This window comes from Chrysochloris asiatica, unplaced genomic scaffold, assembly GCF_000296735.1.
Source record: "Chrysochloris asiatica unplaced genomic scaffold, ChrAsi1.0 scaffold00062, whole genome shotgun sequence".
Classification (NCBI taxonomy): Eukaryota; Metazoa; Chordata; class Mammalia; order Afrosoricida; family Chrysochloridae; genus Chrysochloris; species Chrysochloris asiatica.
Genome location: NW_006408580.1, coordinates 11786025 through 11803985, shown reverse-complemented (window position 1 = coordinate 11803985; position 17961 = coordinate 11786025). Strand labels below are relative to the sequence as shown.

Sequence of the window (17961 nt, the reverse complement as noted above, 5' to 3'; positions counted from 1 at the left end):
TCACGAGTCTCCCCCGAAGGCTCCCAAGACTAGTTTCTGTGGCTGGAGACTGAGATTGGCTAGCTTCTGCATCTCTTCTGTAAGACCATTTCTAAGATCCTCATTGTTTCTCAGAAATTCTTTCACCAATTCCAGTCTTATTGAGGTCTGCCAGAAGGAAACCATGCAATGTTTAGCTGAGGTCATTTTCTAGAAGATTGCAATTCCACAAAGAACTAGCTCCAAGACTGGCTCCTGCTCAAAGGATTCAAAGAGTTTAAACAATCCTTTAAAACAAAGTGCTCTCCATTCAAAATAGTACTACTTCTGGGACCATACAGTGCGGCATTTGCTTGTCTTCTTAAATTCATATTTGTTGTTGTTGTTAAGTGCCATCGAGTCGTTTCTGACTCAGTGAACCTGTGTAGGGTTTCTGAGGAACAGCTGGTGAGTTTGAACCACTGACCTTGCGATTCAGTGCTTATCCTACAGTGCCACACCAGGAGTCCTGGACTGTGAACCACAAGGTCAGCAGTTCAATCCCACCAGCTGCTCCTCAGAAACCCTGTACAGAGTCACTATGAGTCGACAATTAACAACTCATAACAACTCATGTAAAAGGGCTTCATTTTATGCTTTTAAAAAATACATATAAAAAATATGAATATATATTGTTGTTAAGTGCTGTTACGTCCTTAGCAACCTTGAATAGGGTTTCCGAGGAGTGGCTGGTGAGCTTAAACTGCTGACCTTGCAGTTCAAAGCGACACTGCAGTCCAGCGCATTAACCCACAGCGCCACACCAGGACTCTGTGTGCATATATATATATAAAGGTAATAAATATACAAGGGTGCTTCATGGAAATATGGAAAGAAAAGAGAATGGATTGTTTTTCATTAACTTTTTGAAGTCCTCTTGTACATGATACAAAATGAAAACACCAGAGTGTGAGATAACGATTCCTCTTCCTGTCCCTAGTAGCGTAGCGCTTTCTCCCCAGAAACAACCATGATGAACAGTTTGGGTTGCTCCCAGAAAGCCTATGCATTTTTATGTGTGAACATGTGTATTATGTATTGTTGTTGTTAGTGTTGTTAAGTTGGTTGGTTCCGACTCACAGCAACCCTGTATAGGGTTTCCAAGGAGTGGCTGGAGAGTTTGAACCACCGACCTTGTGGTTCAAACCGACTGTGCGGTCCAGTGTATTAACCTACAGTGCCACACCACAGGCCTCACTCTTAAAAAAACAAACACCCACACAAATGGAGACGCTATTGTCCCACTTGCTTAGATCCTAAAGATCTTTAATCAAAACATAAAGAACAGCCCCATTCGGTGTTTGGTTGTGGTTGTTTCCGATTTTTAACACATTATTATTTCCAACCTTTTGCTGAGACAATTAGGCTGCAGTAACTGACCTGGTACATGTGTCATTTTGCACAAATGACAAGTCCATTTGTAGGATCTGTTATTAGAAAGGGAATGCAGCTTTAATGCTGGCAGACACTCCTGTTTCTTTGAAGTGCTAACCCTGGCACCTTGTTTGGGAATAGGAGTGTTCTTTTGTTATGCTAATGAGGACACATTCCTAAGAAGAGTCTTACAAAAAGCACACACACACACACACACACACACACACACAGGGACATGACAAGCCCAAGAACACCAAGGACTGCTGGCCACTACTAGACACTGACAGAGACAAAGGATCCCAAAGGATCCACCCCTCTTGGGAGATCCTTGTGCTGTCTGCTCCTGTCCCTCTTGGCGGCCCCCCAGACCTGACCAGAACTGGAGTAGTGGGCTCTGCAGCATTTCTCCTTCTTCGGGCCCCTGCCTGACCAGCCTAGGGCTGCCCTGAACCAGCAACTCGGAGTCTCCATTGGCCAGACCAAATACGCTTTCCTGGACTGCGGTAAGACTGACTTGACTTGCTATGTTCCACTCATTTTCTTTGCCTTTGCTGAAGGCCAGGTATAAAAAGCACTGCTCCTCCCTCATCATCCACCTCACTTCCCTTTTTGAATCTTCTCCAAGAAGAGTGTTCCTTAAAGGCCACAACTTAGAACATCAGTAGTATAAGCATTTACTCTGGTGCTCCTGGGAGGAATGGAGGCGGAAGACACAAGGAGAAGTGGAAATTGGTGATGTTCCATTGTGGGGATTGCAATCAAGGAGATGAAACAAAATGTATCTGAATTGTTAAATGGAAAACAGATTTGCTCTGTAAACCTTCATCCAATTCATAATAAAAAGTCTTAAAAAAAAAAAGGAAAGAGGTGCTCCTGGCTGGTAGATCAGTGGATACCTTTCTTTCTTTCAACTATTATGAAGAATGGAAAAGACTTGTTCCCATTTACACACACACACATCAAGGGGAAGGAGGAAGTAGATGGTAACAATTGAAAACATTAGAATAAAAGCAACAGAATGCAGCAAGACAGGCTTGGGTATTGAGGTCCTATTGTTAGCTAAACTTTGGTGATGACCTTAGGCAGAAATTTTACCTTTCTACAAACAAGGGGTGAGGATTAGAAATAATCTACTAACAGCATTTAGCAATGTATCTAGTACCCTTCTGCTTTCCTTCTGTTCCCTTCCTTTAATAAATATTTACTGAGAAATCTACCCTGTACCAGCCACTGTTCTAGCCTGAGGTGCTTGGCAACTCCAGTCTTCCTGTCAATTAAGCCAAAACTCTCAGCATTGTCTTTGATGCCTCTTTTTCTCTCATATAAGCTGCTCTGGTGGTACTGTGGGTTAAGCAATGGGCTGCAAATGGCAGTCTGCAATTGAAATCCACCAGCTGCTGGAAAGATTTAGTCTTGAAATCCTATATAGGGTTGCTATGAGCCAGAATCAACTTGTTGGCAGTGAATTTGGTTTTTCTTTACCCACCTTCTTACCACACCTCTACCCAGTACCCGGTTCCGACTCACCATCCTGTCTACCTGGAGTACCGCAGCTGCTCTCTGCTTCTGTCTTAGCCCTTCCCACATCTACCACCCAGGCAGCCTCAACACAGCAGTTTGTGCTCCTTTATCATTCTTCTGCCCAGAGCTCAGCAAAGGCTCTCACTACATAGGAGCAGGGGAGTTCTTCCAATGGCTCACTAAGCCCAATATGACTCAGCGCCTTCCTCCCTGACCTCAGGGTCCAGTACTTTCCCTAACTCTGCTCTGGCCCTACTGCTCTCTGCTCGGCTTGCTCTCCCCTGTCTGAATGTTCTTCCCCCAGATATTGTCGTTAAGTACCTCTGAGTCAGTTCTGACTCATAGCGGCCATGTATAGGGTTGCCAAGGAGCAGCTGGCAGGTTTGAACCACTGGCCTTTTAGAGAGCAGTCCTGTGCTTATCCTACAGCACTCCTCTCCTCCAGATATACCAAGGGCCAATGTTCCCTTCTTCAAGGTACTGACCACCCTACAGCAACCTGCTACTCGTCTGCACTCTGCTCTGACCCAGATGCAGGGTGGTGCCAGGTACAACCAAAGTCATTGCAGCCACACCAAGAGAAGACGCAGAGAAAATCTGAATCACTTACAGGCAGTGGGACACAGATAGTTTCCACATACCCTAAAATGTCTGCTACCAATGCATCTGGCTAAACACAGAGCTTACATATGTTTTGCAAAAGCTAGCAGTCACATCTACACATTCCATTTCCAAGGACAGGGGTATTTTGATCTATGAAAGGAACAAACAAATCTCATTCAATTACAGCTCTTTATCTAACAAAAATGTCTACTGCAGCTGTTTAAGTTTTAGCTTTAGCCCAGAGGAGGAGACACCAGCTCTGGGATGAGTCTTGTTCTTCAAGGCGGACTTCTCTGGAATGTTATCTGCTAGAATCTAGCATCCTCTGCTACTGGGCCTGGAGATTTGGTTTGAATAGTTTTTTACACACTGAGTCATCACCGCCACTCTTGATACCCCCCACCTCCCTGCTCCGCTCTAATTGTAGTTCTCCTCCTTCTACCCACATAATCTAATTACTACATTTATTGTTTAATGTCTGTCTCCCCCTGCAGGGAGCTTTTTCTGGTTCCATCACTGATGTACTCTAAGCTTCTAGAACTGTGTCTAGCACATAGTGGGCACTCAATAATGATTTCTAGGTCATAACAGATAAAGTGTCATTCTGTGTCCTCACTGTACTTCCCCATGGGTCTCTGTGAAAGGGGTTCCCCTCACCAGGATTTAAGAAAACCAGTACTGATTTTAAATAATGTGCAAATTATTTCAGTTTTTTTAATGCAGTTACTACCCTCAATGTTTTTCAGCTGAAGATTAAAACCCCAAGATCCTAACAGAACACCAAGGGCTGCAAGATAGTTTGGTTGCAGGTGGCATCCAGCAGATGCACCCTCCATGGTGTCCCTGGGTGCCCGAGCAATGGTCCCATTTGGCTCCACAGCGGAAAGCATTTTGCAAGCACAGTTGTACTGCAGAATCTATACATATATATGTATGATAATTGTCTACACCGTTGTTGTTGTTAAGTGTCGTCGAGTCAGTTCTGACCCATAGAGACCCTGAACAGGGTTTCTGAGGCTGTAAATCTTTACGGGAGCAGATAGCCTCATCTTTCTCCCGTGGAACCGCTGGTAGTTTCGAACTGCTGACCTTGTGGTTCGCAGCCCAATTCGTAACCACTACACTACCAGAGCTCCTTGTCTACACCGTTAAGGCTCATCAAACTAACAGAAAAGAATAGAATGGATGAGCTGAACTCTGGCATGCTCTCCTTGGCCTTCCCCGGGGTGGGGGTGGGGGTCTTACAGTATACCATTCCCTTGCTCTGCGGTGTGTTTCCTGGAACGGACATACCATATCAAGTCCAATAACTCTGTTTTCAACCCCAACTGTTTTCATAAAAAAACAGAAGTAGACCTTGTTGAACATTCACACACACACAAACCTGTAGCTGTAATACAATCACTGTATTTCTTGATTCCTAGGTGCACGTTTACTCCCATATTTTAACATCCCATATAAGAAAGTACCTTACCGGTGACTGTCTTATAATTAATGGACAAAGCCCCACCCCTCTACCTTATTGGAAGTCACTGAACTAATGGCATGTCCTATAATTGATGACATTATAAATTCACTGAAATTTGGTCTTATCAAAGTCTCTGCCTTTGGAGACGAACCCTAAAGTACACAGATTACATATGGCATTGAACTTTCAAAAAAAATCAAGGTCCACAGATCGTAGAATGGCAACCTTTAACTTCTTGGAGAGACATGCCAATCAATCCTAACTTACATGAAATATTAAGAGAAATGCCATGGTCTGCCGAACAGAAAGCTTAAAAAATGAGAGTTTATCAACTTCATCCAGAGACCTGGTGACCCAGAAGACAGGCCAATTAACCTCTGTTTCCTCTCTGTAAAACAGAGATGATTAGGGTTCAGGACATATACTTGCCAGCTCCTCTGTGTTACAGAATCTGCACACCACCTGCAAGAAGGCTCAGGACCAGAGGGGTAAGATCTCCAGGCCAGCCTCAGATCCAGCCACATGGCCTTGCACTGTCAGGGCCTGCTTCTTGAGACCACTACCTCTGGGATGTAAAGAAGCACGGGTGTGATCAGATGATTGCTAGGCTTCCTACCAGCTCTCAACTATATAGATGCCTGGCTTCATTATATTGCTACTGATACAGTTTGCATTTTATCACATCAACAGGAAAAGACTTGTCATTCCCTCAAGTAAGAAGAGAGAACTCCTTGAGGAGCTGAGGCCATGAGCCTGACTGACCCCAGAGTTGTCTTCTCTTGCTCTACTCTGTTCTGAAAGAGGCAACAGAAAAGAAACAGGGAATGCTTCTGTCATTTTCAAATAGAGCAAGATGGGACACATGGCTTTAGAAACTGGAAGCTTACAAACAGCCCACACTCTTACTGGTTGTTTTAAATGTCTACGGTGTACCAGAGCAAGTGTACCCCAAAACAAGGCGTCCCCAGTCTGTGTGCTCAAGGAGTTCACCAAGCTGAATAGGCACTGGAAGATCAGAATACTTATATAGGCATAAAAGTGGGAGTCAATAAAGTTCATGGAAAAATGGGATTAAAGGTCATGGAATTTTCCCACAAACTTTTGAAGTCCCCACGTATATACCAGTAAGGAGTGTACTTTGTGAATGGCATACACATTTTTTATTAAAGACTTTTCCTGTATTCAGTGAGGTAATCCGCAAAATGACAGCCCTAAGACAAGGAGGACCGGAGAGGCGAAATAATTTTTCCAAAGTTTCTTGGTGACTTAGAATTTGAATCCAGCCAGTGCTACGTTATTTCTGAGCCTTACAATTCCACTACTGTATCTTTCCTACCTTGTATATACCGAAGGGATTCATTCTTTCTGTTCTCCCTACCAGGACTCAAGACTTTCATTAGCTTTCCTTATTCTAAGCTTGACACCTTGATGATCTTTGAACCACCCTCTCCTTTTACCAGCCCCCCTCAGCCCATTCCACATCCCAGGTAACCTAACCCACCACTAACATCCATGTGCTTTGCCTGGAATAAATTCCAGAATCTGGCCCCACCTCCATTGCATCCAGTTCAGACCTTTTTTCTTCCCACCCTCATGCTTCCTTGATCTAATTCAGTCTAACCACCACCTCCGGTAAGAGTTAACTTTCTAAAAGCCATGTCTGATCACCTCACTCTTTCTTCTTTACCCGATGGAGTTTTTGAAATCTAAGACATTTGGCATGGCATATGTCTTTCAAAATATGGCTATTTTACTACCACCCTCATACCTGACCATATTTCCTATGCTTGGTTTGTCGTTCCCCAGGCCCTTCGGCAGAGCACCCTTCTTCCTTGGCCAAACTCATTTGATTTTGCAAGTCTCAGCTCAACAGCACCGTCGTCACAGCAATGCCTTTTCTACAACCCCCTTGACCCAGACTTTGTTCAGAACTGGGTTAGCCCTTACTGGGTTTCCACTTCAGGATACACACAGAGGGGCTTCAAAAAGTAGTGGGAAAAGTACATTAGCTTTCAATTCCTCTCGTAGTAGGCACACAAATGTATGTATTTGTGAAAATGTACTATTACTGTGTAAAGAACAGTTACTTCTGGCAATGATGTGACTTAGAGATCAGAATCATAATAATTGACTCTATGTCCAAATGAACTACTCTTCCTGCCTGGCCAGAGGATGCAATACTTTTTTTTTTTACCTCTTCAGACAACACCTCTTGCTCTTCTGCTTGAAGATAAATCTCTTGAAGCTTTTCCTTTAGTAATTCCATTTCAATCTCATTTACTTGGCTCTCACTCAGGTAAACTCCTGCTTCACATTCAAACCCATCTCGCTGATCTTCCTCAGGGATATGAACAGCCCAGTCAGATGTCAGAAGCTGTCGGATGATCAAACAATTATATGAACTGATTTAATGAAAACAATATTCCAGTGCATTATTCTAAGAATCTGCAAAGAAACATCATTAAGCAGATCCACGTAATACCCTCCTGTGACTGCGTTGCAGGCCAGCACAACTCTAGATTTTCTATCAACAAGGTGGGCACATACTTTCTCCTACGTATCCCATAAATTTTCATTTCAATCTATTAAACTTCAATTCGAAATGCGTCACTGTGGCTTTTTTCTCCCTTCAGTTCCAAATGTCACAACCGTTAAATACAATTTTCACCTGTTCGATTCTGGAATACACTGCCACAATCTCTGGGATATTCTTGAATTCATTCAGAAAATTTTGAATCTTCATCTGAAAATCTTGAAGCCACACAGAAGATACTTTCATCTCTGAAGAGTGCATGATCTCATTCCGACACTTAATCACCTATAGAAAGACAAAAAAGATAAAAAGGCTTTAAAGTCAAACAATGGTATAGACTGCAATTTTGTGGTTCCATAGAGACATTTCAGAAAGGCTATGTTAACTACAAAAGCCACAATTGTGGTCCCCAGAGGAGAAAGACCAGAACTTTCTTGGGAACATATGTATGATCTGGCGTACCTGTACTGTGGCTTAAGGATTCCAGCCCCCAAGTCATATCCATATTTAACTTCAATCTGTTCTGGGGACACATGCACCAAGAAAAGAAGTATTCCTTGGAGTGTGAGTTGAAATGCCTTCAAGGGCTCTTCAAGAGAGACAATAAGGAGAGGCGGGATTGGGAAAATTGGAGTGTGTCCTTACCCTATCTAAAGGGACAGCTGTTACTCACTCGGCTTGTTGCCATGGAAGCTGTATGAACCCAGTGTAGTCAGATCTCCTGATTTTTTCAAGAGTAGCTGACAATTCATATTTTTATAACAAATTCAAAATTATAAAAAAAAAAAATGGGAAGGACAGATGAAACAAGATATTATTGCTGTATTTTATAAGCCAGATTTTGGCCACAGGATTTCGGGAATAAAATGATGGCAACTGGACAACAGAGGTACAACATCTCTCCCCTTCCTAAGCCTCTGATGCAGATTCCTGAACAATCCAGAAGCTCTTGGGATGCCCACCTGGGTGCTGTTAAGGATAGCAATGTCCAAACTTCTGCTACTTGGGTAATTCAATCAGGATTAGGACCACAAACACACCCATGACTATCTTTAGCCTTTGAGATCTTGTGACCAGCCAGCTATCATTCACATATAACTTCAACAACTTTATCTAAAACAACTTGTCAAAGAGCAGTAATACAAAAATACTGTCTCCAGAAAGTTAGGTCAAAAGAGGCTTTTGATGCAGAAATTACAATGAAAAGAAAATCAACTTCTGCCAAAATTTAAAATGGTACTATATAATCGAATCAGACTGTGAACCGCAAGGTCAGCAGTTCGAAACTACCAGCTGTTCCGCGGGAGAAAGATGAGGCTTTCTGCTCCCGTAAAGATTTACAGCCTCGGAAACCCTGTACAGGGTCGCTATGAGTCGGAACCGATGCCACGGCACATAACAACAACAACAACATATAATCATATATTAACATATGCCTCAGATGAAGACCTCAACGTTCTTAGTTAAAAGATACCAAAGGGGTTGATCAAGTACTGTGATAGCTCTTTGCATCTGCTGATGTCAGAAAAGATTCACAGTCCTTCTGGTGGCTGACAAGCGAAAATCCAAACTTGTTTCTACTGAGTCAATTCTGACGCACAGCAGTGCTGCAGGACAGAGTAGGCATGTCGCACCCATAGGGTTTTCCAAGGCTGTCATCTTTAAAGAAGCAGACTGCCACATCTTTCTCCTGCAGAACCGACCTTTAGGTTAGCAGCTAAAACAATCCAGCTGTACTAGACACCACTTAAAAAAAAATGATCTGTAGAGTAATAATCATGCAAGACCTAGTCTCTGGTGAAACAGAATCTCCAGCAGTTAGAGAAAATCTGACATGCACAGTGGTCTACTCTGACACTGTTTATCCATTAGTGTTTATCTTTTCTTCAGTTCTGTGTTAATTTGCTCTTATTACTAGTTACCCAAAAACATTCAGAAGGGCAGGATTCAATTACCCTGGCTTCTGTTTATAGCAGAACAGGGAACTGAGAACAGGAGGCACCCACATTTTCGTGGCAAATACAACAGCCAGAATTTTAACTGCCTGCACACATCTATGTTTGGAAGGGACACTATGTACTATTTTTGTAAGGCTGGCTTAGCACAACAAAGCGTATGTCTGCTGCTGATCTTCAATCCCTAGCTAACTGGTCCACTTAAAAACAAACAAAAAAACAGTTACTGTCAAATCAATCCGACTCACAGCGACCTCGTGTGTGTGTGTGTGTGTGTGTGTGTGTGTGAGTTGAACTGTGCTCCGTAACGTTTTTCATGGCTGTGAAAAGACCACAGACCATGTAGATCGCCAGGCCTTTCTTCCAAGGCACCTCTGGGTGGCCTGGAACCACCAACCTTTTGGTGAGTGGCTGAGTGTTAACCACGCACACTCCCCAGCGACTGACTCTCATTAGACGGTTTTACATCCGGCAGCTCTTACCTCTGTGACTTTCTTTCGATCAACTGTGAAGTGGTCGCAGGAGTTGATGAGACTTAGAAGAGCGACTGCATCACATTCCTCCGGCCCTCTTTTGTCTGCCAGTCCTCGGGGCATGAAGGCCTGGAGTGTGGGCAAGCACAAGGGGCTCTTAAATCTCTAGAAGCTGCGAGGGCAAATATTATTTGCAGATGCCTCCAATGATGACCAAGATGCCTTGGCTCAAGGGAATACCCAAAGGGTTGTTCTAGTTGTCTCGTGTCATAAACAGACACGTGATGAAGGCCTCCCGGAACTGATTTTTCTTTCTGTCCTGTCTTACCAGTGTACAAGCAGGAAGCATGGGTAGAAAGCACTCGCCCTGTCCCTCTCATGTTTCAGTGGCTGAGTTCTTCAAGAGAATTTAAAAATAGCCAGAATGGGCTTGGAGTCTGCTGAGCTGCATGATCATGGGCAAGCTATTATTTATCCTCTACTTCTCATCAGTAAGCTGGGGGCAGCTGTCCTCACTGCAAAGGATGTTGTGAGAATTCAATGAGCAAATGCAGGCAAAACACCTGCACAGGGCCTGGCATGGGCCAATCAATATGGCAATAAATGCCGGCAATCATTGTGCTGATGAGGCAGGTGAATAGGATCACAGTTACAGATGGAATCGAGGGTCCAAAAGACTAAACTACTCCTCATTTATCAATGATCTCATCGCCCAGCATTTCACATTTAAAACGAGAGTAAAAAATCTACTACCCAACTACTGTGCACATAACGACATATGGCAGGTAGTAATGAACACTGAAATGCAAGGTGAGAGTAACACTGGGTACAATGGCTGTGTGTCAACTTGCTGGGCCATGATTCTCAGTGCTTTGGCAGTTATGTGATGACGTAATTTGGTAGTCATGTAAAGGTGTAGTCATCCTACATTTCATGATCTGATGTGATCACCCTCCATTGTAGCATAACGCCAATTTTCACAAAACAATCGTTCGTTGGCACATGCTGATAACTGAGAAGGGCCTCATTGTAGCACAATCTTGCCTTTAGTAGGGCTTTATGGCATGAACTTCAAAAGCGGTATCTGTGCAAGGCTCAGGCCTATGTCCTCACTGAAACATCCCCAAATTTATGTCTGGATGCACCCACTTTATTAATTTAAGCATCTCAAGAGTACATTCTTGCCAAAAGGACCAGCTATATGACCTATGAAAAATTGCTCACAGTAAGAACTCTAAAACAATGATTTCCTAAAAAATGGATAAATTCCAGTAGGCTAGGAACTACAATGCCTTCTTTGGTGCTGTTCACCATGGTATCAGAAAAGGCTGTGGTAGGCAACCCCCCACCTCCACCCCTGCTAGTCGTGGAAATGGGCACCGGAACTTCCGGTAATTAAGAAGAATTTTGCATATAAGGAAAGGTCCCTATCAAAACATATGGTAGTCATTACAGCCTTGCTATGTCAAAGCTTCTGAAAGCCATCTACTATAAATGTTAACAGGCAAAATAATACAATGAAAGTGCAGAAAGAAACTGCAAAGCCAGAGGAGCCTTGGCTGCCTTAGTTTCGCGCCATGTCCTGGCTGGCAGTTTCTCACCAATATAAACCTGCCTCATCCAGGTTGTTGTTGTTATGTACCGTAGAGTTGGTTACAAAGTCTAAATCTTCAAAAATTCAAAAGCAACAGGGGAGGCCTGCTGTCAGTGAAAATATTTTCTTAAAATTGGTTAGTGACTCTGTTTCATTTGAACACACAATGGTTAGAAACATACATTATTACCTCACCACACACTAAACCAAACCTGTTGTCTTCTAGTTGATTGTGACTCATAGCAACCACATAGGGCAAAACAGAACTACCCCATAGGGTTTTTAAGGCAGCAATCTTTACTGGAGCAGACTGCCACATCTTTCTCTCACTGGTGAGTTTGAACTGCTGACCTTTCAATGAGCAGCTGAGCGCTTTGAACCACTGCACCACCAGGGTTCCTTCAGCACACACTACTGCCTCTTGAATTGCAGGAAATTAGGTTGGAGAAACAAATGGGGGCCTGAGTTTATTGGGCCTCAAGAGCTCTGCCAAGGAGTTTGTTCACTATAAGGACACCAGGAAGGCAGCTGAGGGATTTTAGGCAAGGGAATAAAACGATCTCATTCTCATTTAAAGACCACGCAGGTGGACAACTGATGGAGGGACCCAGTGCAGCATCAGCAACAGAGGGTGAGAGCAGAGGCACCGAGACACAGGTGCAAATGACAGGGCAGATGCTACAAGAGAGATTCTAGTAGTTGGTGGTGGGGAGTAGGGCAGGCTTGGGAGTGGGGGAAGATGACAGTCCTGTCTTAGAAATAAACTGGAGGTAAGGAAGTGCTCAGAAGAGAGGTTAGGGCTAGGGTAACAAATCTGGGAGCCCACAGCATAAAGATAGCAGGTAAGTCCTTGGTGGTGGTGGTGAAGTGCCATGGAGTCAGTTCTGACTCACAGCGGCCCTGTACAGGGTTTCCGAGGCTGTAAATCCTTACGGGAGCAGAAAGCCTCATCTTTCTCCCGCGGAACAGCAGGTAGTTTCGAACTGCTGACCTTGAGGTTCGCAGCCCCATTCATAACCACTACGTTACCAGAGCTCCTTAGGTAAGTCCTTAGGCCTGGGTAATATCACCAAGAAGAGGAGGCAGGTGTTTGGAGAGAGGGGTCAGGCACCAGAAGGGTGGCTGGAAGGAGACTAGGAGGAGGAGAAGCCAGGAAGATAGGAGACCAACCAGGAGAGAATGAGGTCTCAAGGCCAGGAGGGTTTCCAGAGGAAGAGTGGCCAACAACAGTGCTGAGAGTCTCTGACAGGAGAGAGACGACGCCAGAGAACTTCAGGCTATGTGTAACCAAACAAGAGTAGATGCAATGGAGGGGTAGACTAGAAGACGGGTGGGAGGAAGAGCCAATGGGAGCAGAGGAAGAGAGAGAAGCTGTGCTGAGGATGTGTACAAGGTGGCCAGAGAAATGGAGAGAGAGCTGGAGGGAGGGGCCTGCTCACTACCCACTGCCACTGGGTCGATTCCGACTCATAGCAACCCTACAGGGCAGTGGAGACTGCTCCTTATGGCTTCTGAGGCTGTCAATCTTTCTCCTACAGAGTGGCTGATGGGTTTGAACCACTGACCTTGAGATTAGCAGCCCAACACTGGACCGATTGCCCCACCAGGGCTTGAGGGATGGACCAAAGGAGGATTTTCTTTCCTTTCTTCCCTTCATTTTCCAAGTATTCTTCTCTAACTTTACTAAGAGATGATTCACACACCACACAATCTATACATCTGAAGTACACAACCCAGTGGGTTTTGGTGTATTTGCAGAGTGTGCAATATCACCAGAGTCAATTTGGAACATTACATCACCTCGAAAAAGACCCTATACCCTTTACCTATCACACACCCCGCCCTCCCATCCACCCCACCACTGACAACCACTGAGTTACTTTCTGTCTCTATGGATTTGTCTTTTCTGGACATTCATGTAAATAGAACCAAATAATATGTAGCCTTTTGTGTTCGGCTTCTTTCACATCATGTAATATTGTCAAAGTTCATCCCCGCTGCAGCTTGTCTCAGTAGTTCTTTCCCTTCTATGACTGAATAACACTCCATTGTATGGTTACATCGGTTTGCTTATCAGCTGATGGATATTTGAGTTGTTATCTTTTTGTGTGTACACGTTATAATTTCTCAAGTCTATGTCTAGGAAGAGTCTTTGCATGACACTGTAGGATAAGCACTGGCCTGCTAACTGCAAGGATGGCAGTGCAAAGTCACCAGCCACTCCTCAGAAACCCAATACAGGGTTCACGATGAGTTGGAACCTACTTGACAACGCTTAACAATAGCAGCAATACACCTAGGATTCTTGCTCTGCAGACACAGTGGCTTAAGCATTGGGCTCCTAACAGAAAAGTCTGCGATTCAAATCCACCAGCCACTCTGAGGGAGAAAGATAAAAATTTTACATCCTCAGAAACCCTATCATTAGCTATCACAAAGTTTGACTCTGTCCCCAAAGGCTGCTGAGTCGGAACTGAATTGACGGCAGTGGGTTTGGGTTTTGCAGGGCTTACAGGCCTAGGAGGAATGTGCTGGCTCCATACGATAAGCACTGGGATTGCAAACTGCAAGGTCTGCAATTCAAGCCCACCAGCTGCTCCATGGGAGAACAATGAGGCTTTCTGATCCCTAAAGAGTTAAAGCCTATACAGGGTTGCTATGAATTGGAACAAACTCAACAGCACTTACAACAAATAGGTCTCCTAGGAGTGGGACTACTGAGTTAATTCTGTTTAATCCTTACTTCAAAAACCATAAATCCAGACAATACTAAAGCTATTTGCATGGTGATAGAAATAAATCAGGCAAGAGGAAGAGTGGCTCACTGAAGACTCCCACACACCACTGGAGGAACAGGCCGATGAGAGGAGATACTTTTCTCACCATAACAAGAAGGTTTGGTGAAAAGATGAGGAAGTATGTGTTTGGGGCACCCATCAATCCATGAAACACAAGCAAGCGTGGAGGAATTAGGAAGGGAGCCTGCAAGAGAGACACATGGCCTGACTGCAAGGGATCTTGATCCAGAACTGCAAGTGAAACCAGTCAGCTCCTTTGTGAGACTTCGCCCAGGAGCCGAAGCAGACATCGATGTCATCAGGGTTGGACCAGGCACGTTCAGAAAGGAGAGAAGCAACTGCGAGGAGGGACTGGTTTTAATGATGACTGTGGAATGTGAATAAGCTAACGAACCCAGTGAAACCAGGAGGACAGAGGCTGCTGGGCACTGAGAAAACAGTGGTTGAAATAGTATGGGGGCAGGGAGTGTTTGAATGAATGTACCAAAGGAAGAGACTTTCTGTGAACAAGCAAGGAGGCTGAGGTGAAGTGGACCAGAGTATTCAAGAGTTAAGGAGACCAACAACCGAAAGGATGGGACTGGGGAGGGAACGTAAATACTGGGGAAAAGTAGGTCTGCAGGTGACACAATGAGGAGGGGGAAAGGGTAGCATAAGCAGGTGGCACAGGCTTCAAAAGGATTCTGAGGGTACAAGAGCAGCAATGGAGACCAAACAGGTGAGGGATGGGCAATGTAAAGAATATAGTTTTGTTTCTTCACGTTTTTTCTCTTTGCCCTTAAAAAGTACAACAATGACAACCCTGTGGCCGCAATGAAAATGGGGATGGGGTTGTGTGGTCATTTACAGGCCAGGATCTCCAGATGCCAGGACTCTGGTTGCCAGCTTCCCAGGTGCTGAGCCCACATCTGCTACTAACCCACATGTAGACTGACTCCCCAAAGGGTCTTTGTGTGAGGAAGCCACCTCTGGCTGGGCTTTTACGAAACACCATAAAGTTAAAAACTTAGGCTCAGCTAAGTAAATCACATCTGAACCAGAACTAAAGCACAAATCCACTGACAATGGCTCAATTCCAACTCATAGTGACTGATGAGACAAAACAGAACCATTTTTAAGACTCTATGGGGGCAGGCATGTGCGTGGTGGTGCAATACAACAAGCATTAGGCTGCGAATCACAAGGTCTGCAGGCCGACAGCCGCTCTGTGGGAGAGAAAGACGCAGTTTCTGCTTCCTCGATGGAAACGGAATCACTGACAGCACTTAACAACAGTGGGGGTAACCTTGGAGCAGCTGGTGAGCTTGAACTGCTGGCCTTGTGATTTGTGGACTGCACCACGGGAGCTCATTTGCACCTGAACACACAACTGTTAAGTCTCCTAGCCCCTCCCTTGATCATTCCTTAGTTGGACACTTGTTAAGTGGCCTTCGAGTCAATTTTGGGTCAAAGCAACCCTGCAAAGGCTTTCCAAAAGGAGTTTGAACTGCTGACTTTGTGGTTAGCAGTTCCAGTGCGTATCCTACAGGACCACACCAGGACTTAAGATCCTTCCTGTTTTAGCTCTAATGCCCCTGTCTTCCTCAGCCATCCTAATGGCACCTTATGTGCCAGCCAAAAGGATCTACTGAGCTTCTCAAACAGCTGCAGTTTTTCGCCCTTTCAGCCTGTGCTGTCATCGCCCAGCATCTCTGGATGAAACCCTTCCTGCACCTTCCCCGGCAGGGGTGGTGGTGGTTATGGTGTGCTGAGCAACCCTGAATAGGGTTTCCAAGGCTACAAATCGTTTTGGGGAGCAGAAAGCCTCATCTTTCTTTCATGAGTAGGTGGTAGGCTCGAACCCCTGACCTTGTGGTTCACACAGAGCTCTAGGCTGGGATGGTTGTTGCTATTGTTGTGTGCTGTCGAGTCCGTTCCAATTCATAGTGACGCTGTATAGGATTTCTCTGTGTGGCGCTGTAGGTTTGAACCACAATGTTGGTGATGCAAACGCATCTGCTGCTCCTCGGAATCCCTCCATAGGCGGCGAAAGGACTCAACTGCACTTAACAACAAACCCCTGGGGACCACCAGGGATAGGAGACTCAAATGTCTGCAGGTAAAACCCAACAGTGCGTTGGATCAACTATACCAGCCCCGAACCACCTAGATGTTTCAGATGCAAAAATTTTCAAAAACTTTGTGAATCAAATAAAACCCTGCCGTTTCCTTTGGCAGGCTCCTCTGGGTGAGGCCCCAGCTTCCGCGCGAGCTCACAGACTCCGCCCCTCCCCTCCCCCACCCGGTCTCGTGGGCACGAGACTACTCACCGCCTTCTCCTCCCCTCCCCGTCATAGGTGCTTACCTTGGCTACCTCCCAAGCGTCGAGGGGCCAGCGTTCCGGCCGGCAGTTTCCCCAGTGGACGTCTCCATTCCTGTTGGTGTGATGGCTCAAAATCTCCCTTTTCCACTCGGCACACACCTGACACTGAGGCTGGAACTACAGGGGATGGCGGTGAGGGATGCGCCTGAGAGCCAGCGCTGGGCAGCGTCTGGGGTCTCTGCGCCTCGGAAGTCGCGTGCAGTCCCGCCCCGCGGAGGGACCCAGAAACTGCTAGGGGCAGGGAAGGGGGTGTGAAGATCCCAAACCTGGAGCTCACCTGGCGGGCGCGCGGGCTGCACCGCAAGCCGCCACAGCAGGCGGCGCGCGGCCCCAGAGCAGGGGCGGAGGCGAGCAGGCCGCGGTGGAAAGCGAGCACCTCACGGCCGACAAAGCCTTGCAGGCAGCCACGCAGCAGCAGCAGGCAGTGGCCCGCCTTCACCCAATTCTTGTATTCAACACAGTTAAGGCGCACGGCCAGCTCCAACAGCACCATGGCCCATTCGGGTACCGGAAACTAAGGGGCTGGGCGGGCAGCAGTGCGCAGGCGCGGGGGCCTGGGAGCGCTGTTTCTGCGGCGGCGCAGCCCCGCCCAGAGGCTGTCCCTACGGGTGGCCACGTGGATGCGGGTGTCGCTGTGAGCAGAGTTTAGCAGTGTATGCTAGTCACACGGGCGGGGCGCCTTGGCTTCCTGGGCAAGTCAGCCAGCTCCTAGTCTTTGGTGACAACTGTCATTTAAGTGCCAAGGTAGCCTCTGAAAAGCTTATGCTCTTGTCTGTCCGCAAATCAGCCCCCAATTCAACACTCCAGACGTTCGGGCTATTTTTTCTAGGGACTTAGCTGGTTTCTAAACCCCGATTACCTGTATAAAATCGGGGCACTTTGTGAAACGTTACCACAGGCTGACTGTACCACGTACCTATCATGTGGGCGGCGTGCCGGGAGAACACAAAGCTCAAAAACTTTAACTGGACAGTTCCAGGTCAGGTAAGTCTTTTTCACTATGGCCCAGAGGCATGGAGCAAGTTGCTATTGTGTTCTTGTTAAGGGCCGTCAAGTCAGTTCTAACTCATAGCAACCCTGTATAGGGTTTTCAAGGAGTGACTGGTTTGAACCGCCAAGCTTGGAGCTCAAACTGGCCTTACAGTTCAGCGCATTATCATGCAGCGCCACACCAGGACTCCATGTGGAGTAAGTTAGATGATAATTATTTTATTCTCAGGTTGTAAGTGCTTCGTGTCTTAGAAGATGGTGTCAAGTTTGAG

The 17961-nt window shown here is 45.8% G+C and overlaps 1 protein-coding gene across 1 annotated transcript; it reads right to left on the bottom strand.

Moving 5' to 3' along the window:
- LOC102817517 (chromosome unknown open reading frame, human CXorf38) lies at window positions 1–17192 on the bottom strand. The gene is made up of 6 exons (XM_006864295.1): window positions 16977–17192; window positions 16682–16816; window positions 9955–10074; window positions 7653–7802; window positions 7179–7358; window positions 1–147 (listed from the first exon to the last, which is right to left on the bottom strand). The coding sequence occupies exons 1-6, from the start codon at window positions 17190–17192 to the stop codon at window positions 1–3; spliced, it is 948 nt and encodes a 315-aa protein (XP_006864357.1).
- Window positions 17193–17961: the final 769 nt, after the last annotated feature.